The 26,626-nt window shown below is 43.2% G+C and overlaps 1 protein-coding gene across 4 annotated transcripts in view; it reads left to right on the plus strand.

The window, feature by feature from the left end:
* The window catches only part of scube3 (signal peptide, CUB domain, EGF-like 3), a 102,855-nt gene that overhangs the window by 57,829 nt on the left and 18,400 nt on the right, over positions 1–26,626 (plus strand). For 2 of the 4 annotated variants that reach the window (XM_052057096.1, XM_052057097.1), the window contains exons 5-8: positions 8,440–8,586; positions 11,314–11,429; positions 17,340–17,412; positions 25,719–25,835. In XM_052057096.1, the coding sequence (XP_051913056.1) occupies positions 8,440–8,586; positions 11,314–11,429; positions 17,340–17,412; positions 25,719–25,835 (453 nt within the window). Of the gene's footprint in view, positions 1–8,439; positions 8,587–11,313; positions 11,431–17,339; positions 17,413–25,718; positions 25,836–26,626 lie in introns of all 4 variants that reach the window. The other 2 variants (XM_052057098.1, XM_052057099.1) reach the window with 2 other exon arrangements.

The following is a 26,626-nucleotide window of genomic DNA, read 5'->3' on the forward strand; positions in this document are numbered from 1 at the left end:
TATTGCCCATACCTGATGGAAGACCAAGTGCAGTTGCTCTCAAGTTTTCGACAGGATTGATTATATGTTTGTGTCTAATCTCAGAACTAGGGTATTAATGGTGCTACACTGTCAAGGATGTCACGGAGAGCCACGTTCAAATCATTTGTGAGATTTTTAAAAGGACCGACTGACAGTATGAAGAAGGGGAAGCTGTCGTTGATATTTCAGACAGCGGGGTTGTCGTTAAAGCACTAATATTATAACAGCAATCGCAATGGTTGTGGTCCAAGCAATGGCAGGAGGCCAAGTCCTCAAATTTTATTAGCTCGTGGTCCATCACATTGGAAGTTGTGATGACCCGAGTCAGTACCGAGTATAAAATATTACCATTGTCATGGGTTGGCTGGCTGCGGGAAGCCAAAAGTATCAATTCTTTTCAGGAACGCCCTGCTAAGCAGTCCAGATGAGCAGTTCATGTCACGATAAAAGTCACTCTTATCATTAATATATTTTCAGACCAAACCAAATTCAAATAATTCATCTAAAAAAAATCTCGAGCAGGGGCCAAGAAGAATGCTGGGTATATTAGCTTTGGTTGCAAGGAATCAAATCATGAGAACTTGGAACGATTTGAATTATTTTTTAATCTAAGACTGACGTTGACATCACATTCAGAGATGGAGGATGATGCCGGCACCTTTCTTGGAGGGTTGCACAAAATCACCTCACAAGTTTGGGTGAGAAGACTTGTTTCATGGTAGTAATTAATTTGGGTTTAAACCAAGTCTCACAAAGACTCATCATATCAAGGTTATGGTCTCTGATAAGCCCGTCTGTGAGCAAGGCTTCAGAGGGAGTGATAGTGGTACTGATATTCATAAGACCAATCGTCGTGACAATGGGCTGGCAAGTGCACTCTTCCTCTGATGCATTCCTGGCATTAAAATGAAGATTGCACTGTACAATGCAGGGTGTCCCAGCTTTTATTGAGCCATTGCACCCATTTGACATGAGACATATTTCACATTACCAAACATAAATCTGATAAAAAACTGTCGAATACTGAAATATTGACGTTCTCATCTCGAATGACTCTAAAGTGTACTTAAATGTTGTGAAATCAAGGCCCGTTTAATGCAATACAAAGCTGATAAACATGCCAACACGTGCTTTGCACCCGAGTCACTTAATTTTGTCTTGTCAGATTGAGCATCGAAAGCAATGCTTCTCATCTTGCAGAAATTACAACAAGGGGAAAGAGTAAAAACTAAGGTTAAAGGTAAAAAAAAAAAACAATTAAAAATAGACAAGCGGTAGGCGTGCATCCGTCTTCTCCAGCATTCTCTGAGGCATTACAGAGAGTAAGTGTGTTACAGGAAACAGGCAGTGTTGCGTTTTTAGGGCTCGACCATATGATCGGCAGGGCAAAGGTCGGCTTCTCAGTGTGCTGCGGCTCTCGCTTATCCCCCCTCCCCTCCCTCGTCCACATTAATATCTGAACATGCGCAAATCTTTAGCTTTCATTTTATTTCTTCTTGGGGCAGATTCAGGCATGTTTTTATGACATTTAACCGCAGACCTCTTGCATCTGCTTTGGGATGTGTGTGTGTGTGTGTGTGTGTGTGTGTGTGTTTTTTTTTGTGCCGGCCAGCCAGGACTGTAACAATTCAAGGAATTTTCCAATAAATGTGATGAAATTCCATAATAAATAGTTGTATCGGTTAGTTTTGCTTTGCAGCCTGTGTGTGGAATCAGAACCGGGGTGATTGAAACAAGTTTTTTTTTTTGTGGTTTGTTTTGATTTTTTTGGATGGACTCATAATTAATGTGTTTTCATTCATCCGGTGCAACAAAGTGTTGGCTCTCAGTATGCTTGCATGTTTGCCCCAAAACCGTTTCTACAAATGTAGAAATGGACACCTTTCTGTCACCAGTAGCGTCCACTTCCCTCTCTATTCTTTTCGCCCTCTCTCTGTGTCCATGCGACATGACTACATTATCTTCCCAAACATCCTTCCTCTTTGTCCACTTTCACAGGCGGCGGGCCTTTGCTGCCCGCACCCCCCACCCTTGAACAAACACGAGTCGGTGGCTTGGGTTGAGCAAAGTCTGACTGCCTTGCCAGTGAGTTTGCTGGACCTCACCTTTCGACGGGCATCCCTTTTGCTTGTGGCTTTCTTGAAGGCTGAATTCTGAGGCTGGCCAGCCCAGCACACTCCTGTGGACTACCTCTGTGCCAGTGGGGTTTTTCCATTAACACTTGGCTGTCATGACTATGCTCTGCTGAGACATATTCAGCTGTCTGGCCCTTTTTGATTTCGGAAAGAATGTGCCTGTACAATATCATACTGTACCTCTGCAGCTGACACACTTTCTTTTGCGAGAGGATACACAATTGGAAGATAGGAGTCCTTTGGGACTACATAGCAGGGTGACCCTGATAGAATATGAGAGCAAAGACGAGAGGCACGACATCCTCAGCAGGTGTTGGGCCACAGTCTGTTCCACAGATGGACAAAAGCACTGAGATGCAAGATGCATACATGATGAACATACATCTGTGTCAATCCAGATGATGTGTGCATTCACTAGACAATATTTTTGAGCCGATTATAAATATGAATGTGCATCGAGGCTTTTGAACCTGATGCCATTTTAGTATGAACTCACCTTGAACAATAAGATGTGTAGAAGTGCCACAGTACACTCGAGGACATCTTCTCCGGTGGCTGATTTCTTTCATAGGTAAGTGATTAGCCTCAATGTAGTTCTTGTGAGTTTGACAGAGGTGAAGTTTCATAATGAAATCTGTACTTTTGCCATTTTGGTGACGTGTGTCCACCATCAGATCGCAAGGTTTTTGGAGGGTTTCTGTCCTTTCCTAGTTGGCTCGTCACTCAGTTTGAGCATTTGTGTTGCAGCTCTGCCTGACCAAATCCCGTTCAGCTCCTTTTCCCATTGTCCTTTCGATGCACTGACATTTTTATCCTTGTGTTAAAACTTTTAAGAGCTCATTATTTAAAAGGAAGGAATGCTGCTCTAATAGTCTGGTGGATCCATGCTTAGGCCCCTTCTTTTCAGTGGCTAACCAACCGGCCCTCACTAGCTGCCTAAAGTTCTCCAGTCGAGGATCATCTCCCCCCCCTGAGATTTGTGATGGTCCAGGAGCCCTCTTTTCACTACTCCAAGCACTCAGAGCAGACTATAAACTCTTGGCATGCCTTGCGCTACTTCAGAGCCATTGTTTCAGCCTCTCTACTTGTGGTCTTCAGGTTTGAACAGAACTTACGGCACTGATTTCAAAAACCTTTGGCCTCTTTGGAGCTTTTGTTACAAGATCAGTTGTTTCGGCTTCTGAGCTGGAAAAGCCAAATTAACTTTGCTTCTGGATGCTAAATGCAGTCGCTGCCCTTGCATTCATGCCTTTCATTCATTTCATACATTAAATGTGGATGGATGGGTGGATGGATCAAAACTCGTGAGTTTGCAAATGAAAGGATGATAGTTGTGGTTGTCCTTCTAAAACCTGGCCCGTAATCCACACAGCGCATATTGGCAGCATTGCTTTGTTTGTTATGTATTAAGCTTCAGAATAAGAATAAGAAAACCTTTATTCGTCTCACAATGGAGAAATTCCCAATTTACAGCAGCAAAGATATGAAAGGAAGAAAGTAGAAGAACAAAAAGCAGAGGAGCTGCTGTAAAGGCAGCCACTCTCGCGGCGCCATGTTGAAGTCATAATAATATTCATCATTCATTCATTCATCTTCCTAACCGCTCGATCCTCACTAGGGTCGCGGGGGGTGCTGGAGCCTATCCCAGCTGTCTCCGGGCAGTAGGCGGGGGACACCCTGAATCGGTTGCCAGCCAATCGCAGGGCACACAGAAACGAACAACCATTCGCACTCACACTCACACCTAGGGACAATTTAGAGCGTCCAATCAGCCTGCCACGCATGTTTTTGGAATGTGGGAGGAAACCGGAGCACCCGGAGAAAACCCACGCAGGCCCGGGGAGAACATGCAAACTCCACACAGGGAGGCCGGAGCTGGAATCGAACCCGGTACCTCTGCACTGTGAAGCCGACGTGCTAACCACTGGACTACCGGGCCGCCCGTCATAATAATAGAATAACAAAATAATACAACACAACACAAAAGACAAAGACAGTCATTCAAACTTAACCACTTTTCTGCACACATGATGGCTCAGGAAATGAAGTGAAATCTTCATGGGATTGAGGCCAAAATCATAATTTTTGCCCCGATTTCGTTTGTTGAGATGTCAAACTTCCTCAGATTTTATAATAGGTTAAAATCTCTGATGATGTCCTTACTTTCTGTTGGAATTGACTTTCCAGTGCTCTTTCAACATTTCCCAAAGGTTTGGGGGGCAATATTTTTTTCCGAAAGTACTGGTTGCCATGGACATTTGCCAAAACTTTAAATGTGATTTTTCTCAAAATTAGGGATTTCAACCTGCCAAGGTTGAAATTGTTGTAACTTTGTCAAAATTTGACGTTTGGCAAACGTGAAACGAGACTTTTTGTTCTTCTTGGAAAGGCAGTGGTTTTCACCATGGATGACATTTTTGGCTAGTGTCTTTCTTATGGTAGTGTGGTGAACACTGACCTGAACTGAGGCCAGCGAGGTCTGGAGTTTTGGGGTTGTTGTTCTCGGTTCTTTTGCAACCTCTTGGATAAGTCGTCGTCACACTCTTGGAGTAATTTGAGCTGGTCGATCACTGCTGGGAATGTTTGCCACTGTACCCAGTTTCCCATCTATGGATTATGACTCTGACGGAGTCCCACAGTCTTGGAAATGGCTTAGTAACCATTTCCACACTGATAAATTTCAAAACCTTTTTGTGTCATTCCTTTTTGAATTTCATCAGATTGTGGCATGATGTGTTTGTTTCTTGAGATCTTGTAGCCCACGTCACCTCCATTTATATAATTATTTGAGTCAACAAATGTGGTGCGAGGGTGTTGCCTGTGAAATTGAACTCAGCTTTCACAAAAATATCGTTATTCACAGTTACTTTGTGATTTAACAAGAGGAGAGGGGTGATTACTTTTCACAGAGAGACAGGTAGTTTTTTTTATTTTTCTTAAATTGGCATTTAGAAACTGCATTTTATTTTTCCATGGACAGTCTATGTGTGATATTAAAATTGGTTTGATGAACTTTGTGTGTGATAGAAATGAAGAACAGAGAAATCAGGCACGCGGCAAATTCTATTTCACAGCACTATCTCCATCCAACCATTTTCTTATCCGCTTTACCTCACAAGGGCCTCGGGCATTCCGGAGCCTATCCCAGCTGTCATCGGGCAGTTGGCAGAATGCACCCTGAACCGGTTGCCAGCCAAATGCAGGGCACACTCGGACGTCCATCGCCACTCACAATCACACCTAGTGACAATTTCGAGAGTTCCATTAACCTGCCACATATTTTTGGAATGTGGGAGGAAACTGGAGTACCCGGAGAAAACCCGCAAACATGCAAACTACACACAGGACAACCAGAGCTGGAATCAAACCCTGCACCTCTGCACTATGCGGCCGACACGCTAACACGCTTTTATATAATGTGTGTGTTGTGTGTGTGTGTGTGTGTGTGTGTGTGTGTGTATGCATGGAGTCTCACAGGTTGTGGTTTCAACAAACAATCATACAACTTCTCACCATATAATTGATTGGCTGTGGTGCCGTGCATATAAAGATGTGTTACTTTTGGACTGAGCAATGCTGGCTTGATATGAGAGTACCATTCTCCTTATCAGCGGGAGAACATTTCCAAACAGATGGTGGAGCCGAGCCATGAGCTACATGAAAGGAATTTATTAGCTTCGAGTAGCGCTTCAGGTTCAGAGGTCACGACCTTGTCCCGGGGAGAAATAAGAAGTTCCTGAGTGAACGCTCCGACTTGTTTTCCCGCCTAATTGCTGTAATCTCTTTTATTTACATGCAATGGTTCACTCTTGTTCCACTGCTGCTTGTTCCCATTTAATCTTAATATGCTGAAGTCGTAAGTCTCGCCTACCTGTCTATTTATTAAAAGGTGTGAGCTTTATTAGTTTCCACATGTAGGCTGTATATGGGCACGCATGTTGCTCTAGTGGAATGCGGTTCATATCTTGAGTTGTTTTTCCCTTTCACTTTCCCATCCGTGTTCAAATTAAGGGCTGTTTTTCTTTCTGCTTCCCATCACTTAGTAATGATAAAAAAGCTGGAGCAAGTTTGAGAGGACGGCACAGTGCGGATGATAGCTGTGCTTGGCCCGGAGAAAGGGTCCATTGTGTCAACACTGTGACTTTTATTGGTCCTCAGAGAGAGGAAGGCTGAGGTTCTGGCCTGAGACCGGCGTGTTATTGATGGATGGGTCTGCAGCATTTGGGTAGCAAGGCAGTATAAAAATGATGAGGGGCTGATGTGAGTTTTGGGATGCACAATACAACCTCATTTGGTAATTTTCACTCCAGTAGGGTGACATTGATATAACTTCAACCCTGTGTTAAGTTCATGGATTTATCGCTTGTTTTCTCTCACTGGTTTCTCACTCTGACCCTAGAGAAGACACACAGATCACCAACAATTTCCAACATGATCCACAGAATTTCCACCCCCTTTCATAATATGCTGATTCATACACTGGGGGGAAAAAAAGATCCTTTGGATTTACACATGTACATCGGATGCACATGATTAAAATGTGCTCAACCAATGGAATGTTCCTGGGTTTTCCTCAAAAATAAACAAATGGCATTTCATCACTAATACATCGACAAAAGGAACGGGACGGTCTGTGTACGCGCTCCCTAGAAGTTGCTGCCTGGACAGCGCTTGACAAATCTGCCTTGTTAACTGCGAAGCATTTTATCTGATCTTATATGCACTTGCCTCTCGGGCCCTTTTTGTCCTTTTATCTATATGAACTATTTATGTTCTCAAACATGTTCAAAAAACACTGACGAAATACATCAAGGTGTAATTTTGATTTCTGATCATTTAATCACCATTTTGATACACTTCGAAGGCGAATATTTTACATCGTCATTAATACAGTGAGAATTTAACTTGGCCGCTCCAACCCTTGAAACTCCAGAGTTGAAAATGAATCCCACTTTGGTTCTGCTTCCGTTATCAATATGGAAGTGACAATTCTCTGAAGACTAATCAACAGACAGCAGCACACCTTGCTCCACGCCGCGTAAACAACGCTGAAACCAGTGTCAAAAACTAAGACGGCACAAGTCACATATTTTGGGGTCCTTTCCAATGAAACCTTTTGAAAATATACACCGAAGCATTTCGGACTCAAAATAGTCTCAGTCGGACTGATTTGAGTTGCATAAAAAGAGAAGAACTGAGTCAACACTGGTTATGCTAGCTGGAGTGAAAGTCTATAAATATGCAATTAGGCCTGTTTCCGGCATGCTGAGATTGTTCCCCTGTTGTAGCCCCTGAGTCAGGAACTGTACGACAAGCACACGCAAGTCTAAAGAGTAAGAATGCGCAAGGTTATACAAGCTTTAAAAGGTTATAATACAACACATGCAAATCATTAGAATTCGAGGAAAATGTTGGTTTATTATGGAAGTCAGCCCTCCAAATGCCCTTCGGACCCACAGCAGATTTAATGAGACGTTAATGGAGATGTCTTGGTGCTCATCGTCTCCCTTGTGCACCACACGAGGAAGAGCAGGAGACAAGATCTGTTTGTTTTTTAATGAGCCAGGGAGCTGGGGTATGGCACTTTGTCTGTGGTGATGCTGGGGGTTCACAACAAATACTGTATATCAAATGTCAGTCTTCTCCAGCCAAGGACTTGTGTTATACGACGTCCTTGTCCCAAGTGGAAGAGATCATGCAGGGGGCTCCTCCCCCCCCCCCCCCTTCTTCCAGCACTTTTACAATACACTACACTACATTTAATCACATACATATTCTGCCTCATTTATGCCATGTAGGCCAAGTGTCACATTTCCTCACCTCACTGAAGCACTTTAAACTTGCCGACATTTAAAAGGATAGATACCTTGACATCCTTATTTTGTCTCTTTTGATCTGTGTTTCCACAGAGAGTCCCCCCCCCCCCTCCACATTTCCTTCCTTTAAGGTGATTACCTCAATTAAAATGACAAGTGTACAGGATCAGCTCCTGCTGGGAGTTTTATCCTTGTTCCGTCTGCAGCCTCCTTTTTATAGCCTGAAACAAGTGAGCGTGTTCCAACAAGTGCTCAGAGCTGTGCAAAGGGCTGCCGTGCATGTCAGTCACCAACAGTAGGCATAGATGTGATTTTAGGGCATGTGACAGCGAGGTGAACATTTCGACTCCGCTCAACCAGCGCTGATCATTTGAAAGCGACATTGTTTAAGCCACGCAACGCAGCGTGAAATCTGTGTGACGTGCAAGGAGTGAAAAAAAAAACACCTCTCTGCTTTTGCTTTACAGTGCGACCGGAAGGAACAAAGGAGGGTCCCACCTGCATGGACAAGAATCACGGCTGTGCGCACATCTGCAGGGAAACACAGAAGGGCGGCATCTCCTGCGAATGTCGACCTGGATTCCAGCTCACACGTAACATGAAGGACTGCAAATGTAAGGCCAAACTCATAGTTCACTTCCCTGGCGCACACACACACACACACATACACACACACAAATGTGCCGATGATGGATAATTGCACACATTCCACCAATAACTTCAGGATAGCTTCAAAGAAGACCTTGACATTACATTACTGGACAGGAACTAATCTCCTAAACGGTCCTTATCAAGAAAAGCATGTTTGTTAAATAGGGAATGATCATTTACACAACCAGGGCAAGTGTGGAGGTTATGCGAAGGGGACCGCACTGACGGACAGCACACACTTCCTGTTGCTGTGCAACCAAGATCATCCTGTCAGCGCCGGGGCCACGGTTGATGGGGGATTTGTCTGTGTTTGGACAAGGATTGGAGAAGTGTTATTCTATAGTTTTTCTGTGACAGCCCAGGAAAAGGGCAAAAAGGGCTGCGATGCTCGAGTGTAGACAGGATGGTGGTGGAAGCCGGAGCTCGCCGCTGCTTTTTTTCACTCTGTCATCACAGGTGTGTTAAAAGTGCCAAAGCGGAGGCTTCCTTCAGCAGCCAGAGCAGAAATGTGGACTTAAAAACATTGCAAACTCGTCAATGTGTACCCACGCGTAGAACAACAAATGCTGACCTGTCCTTCGTTTCAAGGGAAACCACGCTGATGTGAAGTGTTCAGGAAATGGGGCAAAATTAACTGCGATCATGATGACGAGTGCTTCTTGTGATGTGATTCCACTTGCACATTTTCACTTTTGCACATCTTTCGTTGATATGTAAATTCATATTTCCACGAATTCCCATTCATGTTAGATCAATATTAGTCTGACTTCAGACCCCTCCGTTTACGAGTGACATTTGAGTGATATGCTCCGTGACAACCTACCAAAACATCCAAGCTTTTGTACCTAAAAGTTGAATATTCTTGAAGACTCCAAAGTATTGAAGATCTAGCCCACAGGACCAAGTTTAGAGCAACGTGATGGATGCCTTAAAGGCTGTGCCGAGGCCCCATTTTGGAGAAACAGACCACACATCCGGGTTTGTCTACTCAGCCTACAGGAAGCTCCGCAAAAAGACCTTTGCAGAAGAGACTCACCTAGTACTTCAGGACTACTACTACTGAGTGGGCTGTGTTTAAAGACTGCCACTGTGAATGAGGACTGAATATGCCTCAGTCGTCACAGGATACATTGGCACGTGCATCAACATTGTCCCCACCGTGTTCCTACTCTTTGCGCGAATCGACCTCCACAGATCCAAAAGAGAAGCCGAGGGACAGTACTGGCCAAAACTGTGGTGAGACGACTACACACCGCTGACTCCAGACGCATATGACAAGGCCTCCATCACATCACACACCTCTGACAGCGGAGGAGCACCATCATTCCCGGCAGCAACAGCAATCAGTTTCTTCACTCACTACTGACTAAAGCAGTGTGCTTGTAGCAACAGAGGCAAAGCTTCCGCTCTCTTTCATAGTCAGGAGAGGCATGTAAAGTGCTGAGGAGTAAACGTTCACATGCCTGTCCGAGCTCGAGCTCTTCAGAGTTGGCGAAGGTGTTTACAGGCATCTTTAATCTGTCCCCCATTCACTGATCTGTGCCCACCTTTTTCAAAATCACCACCATAGTCCCCCTCCCCAAGAAAAACCTTGTAAACTGTCTAAAAGGCAACGGCCAATTTCATTCACCTCAGTAGTGTCGAAGTGCTTTGAGAAAGTTGCAAAGACACACTTCAAGAAGGCACTCTCGGACACGTTGCATTGAACACTGTCATCTCAAGCAAGCTGGCTGAGAAGTGACAGAAATCCACATTTCCCAATTCCCCAGAAACTGTTCAACAACTTCTCCAGTTTCGCAGTGGAGGGCATCCTGACCAATTCAATCGTAGTCTGGTGGGGGAACTATGCTGTACGGGACAGGGAGACTCTGCAACGTGTCATTAAAAATGTACAACACATCTGTGGCGCAGCCTCTCACCACTACACCACATATACTGTACGTATGACAACCGTGCCACAAAGAATGCACAGAACATCATCAGAGACGGCACGCATCCCCAACCCGCAGTTTTCAAACTTCTTTCATCTGCAAGAGGCGAGGATCAGCACAGCCAGAATTTAAAAAAAAAAAAAAAAAACTTCTTCCCACACAACATCAGACTGCCAAGCAAACGACGTAACAAACCGTCAACCACACTGTGCAGTTATTGTCTTTTGTGATCCTGGCCGCGTGCACGTTTACACTGTGCAATACCTCTGTCACTTGCAATATTTCAATAGACAAATGCACTCATTTGATGATTACTACTGCCAAAAGTTGTTGTTTTTGAATTGCACTTAGGTACATTGCCAGGCCACGAACCCCGTTCTCCTTCAGTATTCTCTGATTCTTTTAATTGGCTCTCCTTTTCATCCTTTATATTTTTTATTGTATAAGTGGAAGGAGACAAGCAAATCATTTCATTGTGCAATTCTCGTGCCACAGTTGTTTTTACTGTACATTTGACGACTAAACGTTGTCTTGAACTAGCCAAAGCTCATGACAACAGCTGAAGGTTGAGTGATTCTCGCGGCTGATGACTTTCCAAATTAATACGGAGCCAAATTCTAGCTTGTGCGGACCAATTACAAATTCTAGACCTAAGAGACCCTTCCTCATTTACTTGTCTCTTCTCAGAAAAAAAAAAACACAGATCTCCTTATGAATAAAAGACCACGTAATCTTGATTTTATGTGTCCTCTTTGCTAGTGACCTGTAACTATGGGAATGGTGGTTGCCAGCACATTTGTGAGGAAACAGACCACGGCCCCAAGTGTTCCTGCCACATGAAGTTTGTCCTGCACACAGATGGGAAGACTTGTGTTGGTGAGTCTTAACACCCTCATACGTCTTGCATGGGAAAAAAACCCCCGCTGCTTTTCAAGAGCAAAAGGTAGAACCCCGACTGATTAAATCAGTGTCCAACGTCTTCAAATAAATTTGTGTTTGGGATTTGAGTCTATTGTGATGACGCAACTTGAAATGCAGGCCTTGTTCCAGTAGCTGTGAGCTTTTTCTCTTGATGTGTGACATACATGGGTAAAAGGCGACCACCGACTGTGCTTTCCCTTTGCTGCTGCTCCAATAACCTCTCACTTCCTGCATCTGCTTCTGCTTCTCTTCCTCCTCCTCCTCCTTCCTCCTTGGCTGGGCTTTGTGCAACAGCTCGCGAGGTGCCTCTCCATTTCTGCAGCCATGCAGACAGACACATACCCTCCATTAGTTCCTGGGTCAATTCCTCCGCTGCTGTCCATTGGGGATTAACTCACACACCTGACCTACCCTTCCATTGACATTTATCAGTGTTTGCCTCAGTTGAATTACATTGAGTAAAAATCATTCAGCTCCTAGAGCATATTGAACCGGGCTTAAGGGCAGTTTTCCTTCGGGCGCAGAGCAGTCAAAGCACAGGTCTTGGTATGGGCTTTACGTTCGGCCTCACAGGATTTGCGCCGGCATTCAGTTACATGATGATAAGTTAAATGCTTTGGCAAGACAGTCAGTGGAAGTCATTTTGAGATTTGTCATTGCTCAAGACTGTTTCTAGATGTTTATCCAAGGCTTGTGAATGCCATAGGAAGCCTTACTTACTACGGTAGTTACCACCACGCAATGCTTCTTAACTGTGTTTATGTTGGGTTGGACATTGTTTCCTTGTCAGACGGATGAGTACATTGCCAGAATGTGATGCCACTCTTCCCGAACAGGCTCTTTCTAAGATTGATTGCTTTTGGAAGTTTTTAAACTTGAGAGTTTGGTTTGGCGAGCAGCCGATCTTCTTTACTAGCGCAAATTACATACAAGCCAGATGTATGTCAAGGTCTGGTCAACCAACCTTTCATTATTGCCAGGCCACCGGAATGCCATAAAGTTGACCGCGACCGAACTGTGCATCTCAGCCAGGCCATTCCCCAAGACAAAGCACATGTACCGTTGATGGGCCAGTAGGAAGAAACCATTTGGTTGAAAGCTCACGATTCCACTTCAGAGTCAGATTCTGCATTTCCTCGACACTCCATTAGTTAATGAAACCTTAGGCAAGCAAACACGCTGCCAAATGAAGCGCTGATGAGCTACTAAGTGACGAGAACGCCTCCACCGCTACTGTGTTTCCACTGTGAAGTAACCAAATATCTTTGGCATATGCAGTGAATCCTTATTTTCTTTCGAAGAGAAACTTAGGAGATTTTCAAAATAACATTTCTAGAAATTTGATTTCACCTTGGACAAACATCATCCTATTCGTTGCGCACTGCGTTCATTAACAATTCATCCATGTGGTCACACTGAAATAAGGAATGTGTGCTTTGTATTCGAAAACAAATCTTTTTATTAGTAGAAAAGAAAATCTCTCTTTCTTGATAATATTAAGCAAGAATTACTCGTAACAAGCTAAAACCAACCTTTATATGCAAGAGTTATTTTTAAGACTTTAAGAGTAACAATTACATCACTCCATCAATCTAAAAAATATTCGAACGACACCAAAGTTTGAAATTGCTTGTTTGTTTGTTTGTTTTTTTACAAGCACATCGGAGCAGTATTCCTCACGCATAACACACTGAGAAAACATTGGTTTTCATGTCACGTTCACTGTATTTCAAAGAGTTATCTGGCAGTTTACCAGTTCTATAATTCCCGCCACTCACCCAGTGAGGCGGCTGAACTTGACCGAACTCCTGTGCAGTGTGCGGGGTTCGGTCACTATTGTTCGCACGCACTAAAACCTCTTCAATTTAAGACGAAACAGCTTGCTGAGTTGCTGTGATTCTAAGACCTTTTCGTACAGAGTGAGAGCCCAAAAATTCACAAAGAATTCACAAACCATTGTTAAGTGTATTCCATTCAATGTGGTGCTTGGAATGAGAATTTACCACCTTCTTTTATGAAGCAAATTATACTGAAGGTTTATTCTAGTTAAAACCTGTTACTGTCTGAAAGGGGTTAGATTGATTTGTGTTTCCAGCCATTGCTTATTGCACTGGCAGATTTTTAAAACATGGGGGTTTTTTTGGGTGTTGTTTTTTTTCACTCAAGAAAAAAAAATCACCAAATTTGAACAAATGTCTTGTGCAGCACTTCATTTCAAATATCTGACCTCATCAGTAATCTGGTGAGCATTTGCTGTATTCCGAAGATGTCTGTCATACATCGTTCAGCGTGTTTTTTATATCTCCTTGCCACACTGCCTTTTGTGGTGTCTCGACATCCATTTTGTAAAATACTCCAAATCCTGCTCAGTTTGGAAGTGTGCTTGATCCCATTATGTCTCAACTGTTTTGGGATTGTTGTGTGTTTGGCTTTAAAGTCAGCTGAGTGTGGAAGACATGCACTTTTCTTGCCTACACACGCACGTACACACACACACACACACACACACACACACACAAGGCACTTTAAGAAATATTTACTCAGTCGCCCATTCGAACTCCACAATCAGATGTTTGATTTAAACCGTCAAAGCCAGGTTTATTTTTGCATAAAACGTCCGTGTACCATTCTGGTTCGGATGTCAGAAAGGAGTGGCCATCATGTGGAAATGTTCACGCTGTTGGCAAATCATAAACATTCACAAATAGCAGGCAGATGCAGACATGCTCAGGAGTTCAGTCATCTAAAGAGTTGGCCACACATTGCAATGCACACACTCAGACACACACACACATATACACACACACACACACACACACGCACACGCATGCACATGCACACACGCACTTATATTCAAAGTTACACAAAGATCCTCACAAACATACAGCGCATATCAAGAATGCATCTTTGTATCACGTGCTTGTAGACACATGCATATTGCCCATAACATAAACACATTTAGCTTTCATTTCAGGTGGTCTGACATTCATGCTGGCATAATGTATGTGCTCTTTTCCCCTGGCTGCTGATACTTGTTTCTGGATGTTGCATGTCGAAATGGTGGCTGGGTGGGAGAGCAGATTGGGTGGATGTGCATGCTTTGTAGTCGTGATTTATTTCTCATATGTATATGTATGAAATAAATTCCCTGTAAACTGAAAATTAAAATTGTAAATCAGACACGGCAGAAGTGTGTTGATAACAAGCCTGCAAAATTTGAATGAATTAAGCTTTCAGACGATTTGAGTGGTTTCTTCATGGCACCCCCCCCCCCCCCAAAAAAAACACATCATAGTCCAACAAATGAAAAATCCACTTTAATGGTAAAGGGAGTGCACTTATATTGTGCTGTAGCTACTCGTACATCATATGTTGTCCAAGTGCTTTACAAGGCCTCACATTCACATATTTAAAACTATATTTTCAACTGGAGATTATACCTGTAAATTTTGACTGTCACCTTTAACTTAGGTTCAAGCTTTTATTTTTATTTTTTTATATAAGTGTAAAATTCCTCGCCGTGCTGTGACCAAAGATGCAATCCGGGTCGTTTTGTTGGTGGTGGTTACTAGCTAGCTGGCTCGATGGGAGAAGTCTATCCCCGTGTCTAAATTTGTTGTTTGTTGGCTGGCAGCAGCCTATCGACAGAGGTGTTGATGCATGATGCGTCGACCCTCCGACGTGGGATTTTTTTTGGGTTCTCATTAACTGGCTAACTACTGTATTCCCAGCCACCGCCTTGCGCGCTCCAAACTACACATACGAATGCCCCCCCCCCCCATATATATGTAAAAAAATACTGAGCCCCCCATTACATTCGATTCTGACTGCACCAGAGTACAAACATTACGATTTGCAATCGCTTTTCCACGCCAACTTGAATCCCAGTTTGAATCACCACTGATTCGAGCACAGTCATAATGTATTATTATTATTACAGCTTTGTCATCAACAATTCGTCAGACATAATTATGGCCCCCATGGTGCAAGTTGCCATTGTCTGCTGTACGCCTATGTTTGCGCTGCAAAAATAAAGCTTCCGCTGCCTCGGATAAATCCAGAGTCAACGCACTGCTTTTTGATGCTGTGACAACTCAGGCTAGCTTGTGCCTTGGCTAACATGCTTCAAAACGGCAGAGATCAGCAGCTATCATCTAATACGTCACAAGCTTGCTTGGTGTTGTGCCCCTCTCTGTGGGTTCACATAACAGAGACAATCATTAAACTCAGTGGCACGTTATTCAGCCTGTGTTTTTGTGGCTATTTTCTCCAGAAAGGTTTGAATTTCAATTGATTATGGTAGACTGTATAGCACAAAAGACATAACACTCTGGACTTAATTTACAGTACCATGCTGATCTGTCCAGAGAAGATACGTTTTTTGGGGGTTGTCGGTGTAGCTTGCTAGCTAACTGCATGATGTTGTATTAGAAATGGACCTTGTGACAGAATGCAACTGTGCTGCATAGCCACTGAGAGAATCAAAGCCATCACTGCTAGTGGGGGTGAGCCAACCCATACCAGAAAGCTCAAATTTGTCACTGGGCTTCGTTTTAGCCACTGACCAATAAATCTATCCATCCATCCGTTATCGGAACCGCTTACAGAGGGTCACTAGCGTGCTGGAGGCTATCTCAGCTGTATTTGGACAGTAGGCGGGGTACACTCTGAGTTGGTTGCCAGCCAATAGCAGGGCACACGTTTACAAACAGCAACCATCCACACTCACAATCACACTTCAGAGTGTTCAATCAATCTAGCATGCATGTTTTTGGAATGTGGTAGGAAACCGGAGAAAATCCACGCAGGCATGGGGAGAACATGCAAACACCACACGGGAAGGGCGCAGCCTCGGACCTCTGTCTTGTGAGCCGCCTGACAAATAAGTTCTCATTTTATTTGTATTGAAACCCCCAAATGTTCTTCAGAAAAACTCCAAGATGTATTTTCCATGAGATACAGGAGTTGTCTCGCCGGCAAAATACAAAACCAAAACCAAAAATCGAAATAAAGTCAGTGAACCCTCGAGTATGCGGCGGTCTACATGTTCAAACCCCCCCCCCAACCCCGGCACCACCACCACATTTGTTGTTGTTTTGTTTTTTTTAATAAGTCGAGGCACCACTCAGACTGTAGGCTCAGGCCACACGGCCAGTTTCCGATCCCTAAACTAACGACTTTCTTCCATGTTAGCATGTAATTGAGTGCGGCATTAAGTTTTTGTACAAATTTGACATCTCTAGGATTGGTCAAACTATAATTCTATCAATTAAAAGCATGTTTTTCCTGGAGTTCGTGAACGCAGATATACCTGACGTTGTTGAGAAAATTCACAGCCTAATATAAATTTTTTTTTGCCAAGATAGAAAGCACAAAGCACAAGTCGTCACACGTCTTTCAGCTTGCAGCACTAACCATTCGTCACTCTGTCTGACCACGCTCACAATACTCACGCTTTATAGCAAAAGGCTGAACTCGCACACGAATCACAACTGCACTTCACTTTTTTCAAAGTTTGTGGAGCATATATTTGCATGACATGCATGCTGTGCGATAACACTTTTGCCTTGAGATGTCACCTTCATTTTTGTTTCGAGTTGGACAAGAACCTGTTGACGCTAAGGTTTGAAAATCACTCGTAGTTTTGTCATGCCGTTGCTGCCAGTCTAAGTGTCCATTTCCAAAATGCCTAATGTTATTTTCACCTTTTGTATTATGAGACAGCTCAGAAGACATAATTCCTCCTCATCCTGTTACTACTTTGTACGTGCCGCGAAGCTCACATGATTTATGACAAACAGGAATGCTGCAAGGTTCAAGTGTAACGCAGGACTAAAGTGGTGTTTTTGCAATGTGTGTGTGTGGGCGTGGGTGTGCGTGTGCATGCAGGGGAGAGGAGTGTCCAGTCCCAGGCAGCCCCCCAGCTGTTCCCTAATGGTAAATATGTGTTTCTCTGACTCCTCTCTGTGGGGGTACACGGGTGGTGGGGAGGATAGGAAGCTAACCTCGCAGACACCTATCGGGCCCTTCCCCACCCACAGGGGGCATCATCCCGATGACCCTTGACCTCTTGTGTCTTCCTCTTTCTTCTCTGAATGCCCTCTCAATAACAACAAACTGCACCTTTTTCAAAACACAGCTGCAAATACAGTTCTTCCAACAAGCAGCAGGAACTTTATACCGAAGAGATGCTCCAAGCAAGGTTGATTTGTTTGCACACAAAGGGTAATTTTGCCAAGCACAAACAACCCCATCACTTTAAGTGTGATGCCTTGAAATATGTTGCTTTGTTTGGATCGAAGTGATCTGAGTGAAACGAAATTTGCACTATTTCAAACTCTTTGTGGTAAGTGTTCCCTGAATACCATCAGCACAGTCTCTTAGCTTTGGTGAAGGAGCCAATCTTGAGTCCATGATTGGCACTGAAACAAAGTATGGCAAAAAAAAAAAAAACCCAAAAAATTGGGAATGAACACCATATGGAAAATGTGCAGTATTGCATTGTCAGACTTACTAGACAAGTCATGATTTACAAAGTTTAAACAGTGGGCACTAAATTGCAATTTTCTCTACGTGTATTTTGATGATTGGACTTGTTATAATGCAGCTCTATTTTGAAGGATTCTCACTTAAAAGTAGAGTACGCAGTTCTAAGCTGTTAGCAGGATTTGAGCGGAGCCTCACGTCACTAATCCCCCCTCCTCCAGTTTTCTGACCAAAAGCCACGCCTGTCACCAAAGTGCACATCACGCACCATTACCTGCCTTGCAGATGTACCGTGCCCAAAACAATCTGATCTTGAAAATATGCCTTTCAGCCAGCGGACAGCCAATATTAATCCACCCCGTTTTTTTTTACTTCTAATTTCTTTCCTTTGCGCTTGTGAAAGTGGTTGTATGTTTTATCTGGGTGTTGCACTTTGAAGCAATAAAGGCTTAGATTATCATGCAGAGCGTACCGTACACTGAGCACCATCACTTCCTCTCATGCCTTGTCATGAGAAAGTCACAAAAAAGACACACAACTGCTTTTGAAATTTGTATTTTTTTATGTATTTATTTTTACTTTGTTGTTTGCGCCTACGGTTGTGCTCATAATGGCCTTCTCAGACTATGCAACATTTTTTTTCGTTCAAAACAGTCCCGCTGTCCGACTACCAGATAAATATCATTCTGTGTGTAGTGTGGAGATGTCACAGTTATGAAGAAATTCACATTTCAAAAACCAGAAGCCATTCATTTACGAATGTGAGTGCACTTTAGTTTACATATTTAAATGTTCAAATATTAAGATTTGAATGAGGCAAAATAAGATGCTTTTTCTCTCAAATATATTGTTATAATCATTAGTTTCAGATGTACTGCAATTATTTTCTGTATAAAAATTAATTTGGTGTTCAAAAAGTCATTTTTCAATATTGAGTCTTGAAAAAGAGGGGGGGTGTTGTCTTATAATAAGGGCCGTCTTATATTCGGGCCAATACGGTATTGTGACTTCAAGTCAAGTCAAGTCAAGTCAAGTCAACAGTATTTATAGAGCACTTTCAAACAGCCATCGCTGCATACAAAGTGCTGTACATGGAGCGATTTAACATATACAATAAACAGTAAGACGAATCAGTAATAAGTAATAAGTAATAAGGCGGTAGAAAGCACCAAGCAGTAAAATCAAGAGCAAATCTAAGTCATGCTGAGTCAAACGCCAAAGAATACAAGTGAGTTTTGAGGAGGGCTTTAAAGATGGGCAGCGAGGAGGCTTGCCGAATGTTAAGTGGGAGGTCATTCCAGAGAGAGGGACCCGCAACAGAAAAGGCTCAATTCCCTCTGAGCCTCAGTTTAGCTCTTGGTACCTCTAACAAAGACTGGTCCACAGACCTAAGACGCCGGGCAGGTGTGTAGGGGCGTATGAGCTCAGAGAGGTAAGGTGGCGCGAGATTATTCAGAGATTTGAAAACAAAGAGGAGGATCTTAAAAATAATTCTAAAATGAATGGGGAGCCAGTGAAGGGATGCCAAAGTAGGAGTTATATGCTCCCTCTTACGAGTACCAGTCAAGAGGCGAGCAGCGGCATTCTGTACCAGCTGAAGGCGCTTGATGGAGGACTGGCTGACTCCAAAGTACAGGGCGTTGCAGTAATCGAGCCGGGATGTGACAAAGGCATGAATTACTGTCTCAAAGTGTTCATGTGAGAGGAAAGGTTTTATTTTGGCCAGCTGTCTAAGGTGAAAGAAGCTGGATTTAACAACGTCACCAATTTGCCGATCGAGTTTGAAATCACTTCAGCATGAGGGTGCGTTTGATATTAGCAGAAACTGTTGAACCAAACAGTTTGGATTATTTTCAAAGACCATTGCAACCCTAATATGTACTGTATGTAAAAGACACATTAAGAACCAGCCTGGAACATGGCTTCATGCAGGCGGAGAAAAAAAAAAACTTCCGGCCATTTGTGGCCGCGTCAAGATGTACTGTGGCTGACCACAATTCCTACCAATGGCCCAGTCCCCTTGAGGAAAAAAAATCCCCTCAATTTAGGACCGCCAAGCGAATGGATACTCTGATGGGGACGCCAAGCAAATGGATGCTCTGAAGGGGACTCAGCACTGTCGTTCCACAGCTGGTTCTCACTGTATGCTATACTTGGATTCTTCCTCTTTTCTTTTTAAAATTAAATAGCTGTACACCACCACGGTGACACCACGTGACCTTGCAGCCAACAGACCGAAGTGTGTGTGTATGTGTGGTTGTGTGGCTTAAAACCTGGAAAACTATTTGTACTTTGTAGACTGATGACTTGAGAAGGCCATCCTATCACGAAATGTGGCCAAAACAGCTCAATGCTGGTTCCAAAATATTTTAGAGTTTTTCCAAAACTAATTGAAGCACTTTATTTCACGAGTCCTCTGAGAATGGCAATCGGTGCTAAGTTTTAGATACTATGCGTTGTTGCCGTCAGTTATTTTTCTTAAGTTGAGTGAGCGTAACCAATGTCAAATCGGTGGAGACGGCCATATTTAAAGCTTTGCGCTTTTGGTAGCTTTGATGGTTTTCAACTTGGGAAATTTTGGAGAGCACCGCAAGCGCAAATTGAATTTTGAAGTTATGGATGAAGTGTCATTGGAAGCGGCAAACAAATTTGCAGGAATTGATTGCTCTGGTGATTTTGGGGATGCCAGCAACCACATCAAATCCATAATTTGTTTGATTGAACTCATCCTGTATGGCAATTGGATATATGTGGTCATTCATAAAATGGCATTAAAAGCTACAACTGGAAAGTTGCTTTGGAAGAAGCCAATTTCACTTATTCCAATGTGCTGAAATGAGCGAGATGCAAATGCAGAGTCATTGATGATATGGCATGACTCCTCCTTGGGAGTGACTGCAAACCAGCACTTAGATTATTCAGAGGCGGCAAAATTGAATTAATGAAGAGACGTGACCATTTTTATTGGCATTTCCAAATTGTTCTTGCCGTTGACTCCTATTTTGACTACGCTCCAATGGTGCTGCTTTGTAAGAGAGTTTGCATTCACCTTTCACAAGCGCTAAATGAATCGGTGCAATTGGTCTCAGGTATGTTTAATCACATTGCATGTGCTGAATTCATGCATTTGCATATACTCCTCCCAAAATGTGCAAAATGATTTCATGGCGATTTTGTAAGTCTGGCGGATGCAATTCTGGTTACACTCGGTTAGTCAATCACCTTCGACCTCTCTTTGCATGCACTGTCAAGTTTGGGCCAGTTTTTGCACATGCAATCTATTGGTGAGTCAGGTCCTTACATTGAAATATTTACATAAAAGAATGACTCAAAGGAACAGCTCCAGCGTCTTGTTAAATAATTGTTAGTCATAGTATTCTGCTTGATATAGGTTGACGTTGAAATGGTCGTTTTACAGCAGTATAAGTCTGAGTCTGTCAACATAAACTCACATTGAGATCACTTATTACACTGAGCTTGATAGACATCCGGTATCACTAATTGATTTTGATCTTTTAATAGCAGATAAACATTTGCAAGATAAAGTTGGCAGATACAGATGGTAGATATGGGCATGCCACTGTCATTGACAGCACCTGGAGAGATTAGCACAAATGTTACCATCGCATTAGTTTCATCAGGACAAAAAAACCCCCATATAAACAAACTCCATCCATTTTGCTTGTGCTTAACGGGCTTGTAGCGTCTTTGTCATGTTTGCATCTTACTTCTACAAACCCCACTTCCAATGAAGTTGTGAAAATGGTAATTAAAAACAGAATGCTGTGATTTATAAATCCTTTTCATCCTCTATTAATGACATGCACTTCAAAGACAAGATATATATGTTCATGCTGATGAATGTCACTGTGTTTTTGCAAATACTTGCTCATTTTGAGTTTGACGCCTGCAGCACGTTCCAAAATGCTCGAGCGGGGGAACAAAAGCCTGGGAAAGTAGAGGAATACTCAAAAAATACAAGTTTGGCACATTCCACAGGTCACCAGGTTAATTGGGAACAGGTGAGTGTCATGACTGCGTATAAAAGGAGCAGAACCCAAAAGGCTCACTTGCTCACTTGGTGCGCCACTTTGTGAATAATTGTGTGGGCAAATCGGTTGAAGAATAATATATTTCTCAACATATGATTCAAAGAAATTTTGGGAGTTTATCATGTCGTGTTGATATCATCAAAAGATTCAGAGAATCTGGAGAAATCAAAGCACGAATTAACAAGGCCAAAAACCAACGCTGAATGCCTGTGTCCTTTGGTCCCTCAGGCAACACTGCATTAAAACCCAGAAATGTCGCTGGCTTCTCTGGGCTCGAATTCATCTAGATGCACTGATGCTAAGTGGAAAAGTGTTCTGTGGTCTGACGAGTCCACATTTCTAATTGTTTTTGGAAATCATGGACGTCATGTCCATCAGGCCAAAGTGGAAAACGCCTATTCAGACTGTTATCAGCGCAAAGTTCAAAAGCCAGCATCTGTGATGGCATGGGGCCGTGTTAGTGCTCATGGCCTGTGTAACATGACTACTTTTTCAAGGCACTGTTTGCTGCCATCCAAGGATGGGCTTTTTACAGAAATGCCCTTGCTAATTTTAACAAGACAATGCCAAGCCATGTTCTGTATGTGTTCGAACAGCGTGGCTTTGTGGTCGAGGAGTGTTGGTCCTAGACTGGCCTGCCAGCAGTCCAAACCTCCTCTACCATTGAAAATGTGTGGCGCACAAAATATGACAACGGAGACCTTGGAATGTTGAACAACTGAAGTTGTATTTCAAACAAAAATGCGAAAGGATTTCACCTACAAAGCTTCAACACTTAGTGTCCTGAAACATTTACCGAGTGTTGTTAAAACGAGGTGATGTAGCATAGTGGTACATATGTACCATATTATTTTTAACGTGGTGCAAATTCAAACTAAGTTAATATTTTCCAAGAAAAAAGAACCCTTTCTGTTTGAACATTCCGAATTTCATAGTGTCTTCAATTGAATAATGGTTGAGGATTTTCAAATCATTGCATTTTATTTTTGATTTAGGTTTCACGCAAGATCCCACCTTTATTGGAATTGGGGTTTATAATCCCTCTACGTTGAAAGCCACCCAACTCACAAGGCTTATACCCTACAACGATGTAACTAAAGTTGCAGCACCTTTTGAAAAATGTGATGCAAACAAGGTGAAAAGGCAAAGGAAAATATTTACAGTGTAAAAAGGGGCAATTCAATCCAATTAGCGGGACATGTTTTAAGTCAACAAATAGAGTAAACATGGGAGACCTCATGAAACTCAGAGTGGGTAAAGTGTTGCCGGATCAAAGAAAGTCATGTTTTAAATATATCACGTAAGAGGCGGAGAGAGGAGGCTCTCCAAGGAGCAGACTGCTCAAGGTAGGAATGGGAGACAACAGCTTGTTTAAGTTGTTACCACTCAATGCACATGAACGACGACTTCGCAATTGAACAGCCTGGTTTATTTCTGGATATTGTGTCCTAGTTTCTGCTCTTTCTGTCCACGAAAATAGAAACATGAGGAGGAATAGGCCGATTTAGTATCCCGCTTCATCATATTAATTTCCTGTGTAGATGTAGCACACGGGAATTAGTGTTTGCTTTTTCTGTTACACCTCAGGGGAACATCGGCCGAGTATTGGACATCGCTTGATTTCTTATTGTGCGGTTTGTAGCACACGCTCAGAGATTTGTCCATCCATTCGTTTCCTACATGGCTTATCCTGTTCAGCGTCGCAGGGTGCTTATCCCGGCGGACTTTGGACGGACAAGGTGCCCTGAACTGGTCACAGGGCACATAACGATGGACAACCATTCGCACTCACATTCACATTGTCACTGAGTGGGAAGTCAACTCACGCCGCCCGCATCAAAGTCAGGCGAACCATCAGTGTCACCTCGGAGACTTGTTGCTTTTTGGATAAGCACTGTGCTTCCTGGCGAGCTCATTGTTTTTATTCCCCCCACAAAGCCAATTTGAATCTTCCCTTTTACAAAATGAAAGTTTGTATGTGGTGGCCTTTAAAAATGAAACAAGTTACATGGAGTTTATTTGACAACCCTTATCATGTGTGTGATATGCAAGCCCATCAAATATAACTCTGCGTCTTTAGTAAAAAATAAATAAATAAATAAATAAATAAATAAATAAGGAGCGTAAGAGCCAAACTGCAGTGTCAGGTTCAGGCCGAAAACGTCATTTTGGGAAATATCTTCCCGGTGTTAATTGCAGGTCCCAACCTGGTGATGCGGCTGGTATGCATCCAAAACTCACAAAACCCAACACATTCCAGAGTGGGTGCCCTTCGCCCGTCATCACTCAACCACAATGTCAGAAATACTCCTTTGCTCTCTTGGCACATGATCATTACAGTCGGTGGAGATGTCTGCCTAAGCGTTTTTGAGGCATGTCCTGACACTGTCTTATCGTCTTGTCTGCCAACCATCTCTGCTCGCACTTTGCAATTATGTGAAAGCGCAGCACTGAACTCTCTGGTCTGGGGTTGGGGCGGGCGGGGGTAGGGGCGCGGAGGGATAAAGTCATAGGCCCACTCTACCCACTGCTATCAGGTTGCACACCATCGTGTCAAGCTGTCTCGCCGACACGCGACGAGAGCCAAGATGTTCCGCCAGCTATGACGCTCGACTAAATATTGTCAACAGTTTAAGGAAAGGATGAACTCTCTAAAGTGCCTTCAACTGCTAAAAGCAGCCGAGGAAAGAAAACACAGCATTACCGTATGGTTCTCTTGATGTTATCTTTACCAGGATTTAGCTCTTGAAATAATCCATGGTAACCCAAATTTTAACACTGTTTGGGACGCTCATTGCGTTATGATCGCGTCAGACCTTTTTCATCAATCGTGTACCTGATATGTGGGTGTCTCATGGACAGCCTTCAGCAACAACAGGCACTGTTTTGAACTGTTGTCTATGCGACGGCTATTAAACATAGAATGACATCACGCCAAGCACCTGTTTTGCTTGGATGCGTCAATTCTGCTGCGTAGCGGAGCATTTTTACCACTCACCCTGCTGTGCTTGATTTTACAATCCCAGCCAGCAGCCCCCAACATCCACGCAGTAAAGAAATGAGTAGATGACGAATTATATCAACTTAAATATTTGACAAAACATATATTTTGGTGTTCAGTGAACATATAGCAGTCACTTAATGTATATTATGTAGTGTATTATTTTATGATTTTTTAGAAGCAAAAATCTTTTGACACACACTCAGTCCTCTTCTAATCTCCTCTTTTGAAATTTGTTTCCCCCTCGTCCCAGTCACATGAAACCCTGCCAACTCGTCTTGACCGACTACTTCCATTTCTTTTTTTCCTAATAAGCCTAGCCACACAGCAGCCAGGTAGCTGAAATTGCTGTTTTGCCCCCCAAGCACACAGGTTTTATTGCGCTCACAGAAATTGCAATCAGAGGCCAAACATCAGCCAAGTCAGAAACACTGTTGGCCTGTGTTTGCAACTAATTGCATGACTTTATTGGTCACCATTATTATTGTCGCTATTAACCATTATCACTCTACTGTCATCAGTCAGCATCTCTTTTCCTTCCCCTTGCTTCTTTTATATTTCTGTGTGCAACTAAAATCTCTCAAGTGCTTTTTCATTTTTTTTCCCTGAGACAAAAGCTATTTGAATCTCACAGTGGTTCCAGAGACGTAAGTAGGTCGGAGCAACATTGTTGATTTTGATGCCCGTTGATTGTTTGCCTGCAGAGACCTGCGCAGTGAACAATGGTGGCTGTGATAGCACGTGTCACGATTCGGTGACTGGAGTCCGTTGCAGCTGTCCTGTCGGCTTCACGCTGCAGCCGGATCGAAAGACCTGCAAAGGTGACCTATTGCACATGTTCAATCTGCAGCTGCCTCTCACTTTTATATTGGGAATCCTTTAGTGACATGGAGTATTTGAGCATGCATTTCACCAAAGTGACTTCATGATGAGTCCATCACAGTAATGAACACGTCAAGGACACAACGTTAATTACATTCGCAGTCAAAAAGCCAGCCTCCACTCTCCAGGTCGACCTCTTTGCAGTCACAGCTACTTTGTATGGTTTCATTCGGTGACATGTGTCCTCGTTTGTCATTATTGAACCAAAGACTCCTCCATCTTAATACTTCAAGCATGCAAGACACTCAAGACATTTCAGACAATTAGATCCTTCCAACGCTTTTGTTCGGGGAAAACACTTTTCTGCTGAGAAAAATGGTCCATAATTACAAGGTTCAAAGAGTTTGATGTGGAAGAACATTGCTGTTGATGACCAGCCTCGATGCATGAACTGATGACAAAACATTTTCTGAGACAACCAGAGCAGTCCAGCTGTGATCGATTCAATGCTGAGAATGAGGTGGCATGAATGAAAGAGACCATTCACCAGCACAGCTTACCTAACAAACCGATGTGGGTGTCGCTTTAAAGCAGGGGTGGGCAACTCCAGTCCTCGAGGGCCGTTGTCCTGCCTGATGTCCTCCAACACACCAGATTCAAATGATCAGGGTCTTCATCAGGGTTGTGCAGTTCTTGCTGATAGGCTGAATGCTTGAATCAGGTGTGTTGGAGGAGGGAGACATCTGAAGCATGCAGGACTGCGGAACCTTGAGGACCAGAGCTGCCCACC

This window comes from Hippocampus zosterae, chromosome 2, assembly GCF_025434085.1.
Source record: "Hippocampus zosterae strain Florida chromosome 2, ASM2543408v3, whole genome shotgun sequence".
Classification (NCBI taxonomy): Eukaryota; Metazoa; Chordata; class Actinopteri; order Syngnathiformes; family Syngnathidae; genus Hippocampus; species Hippocampus zosterae.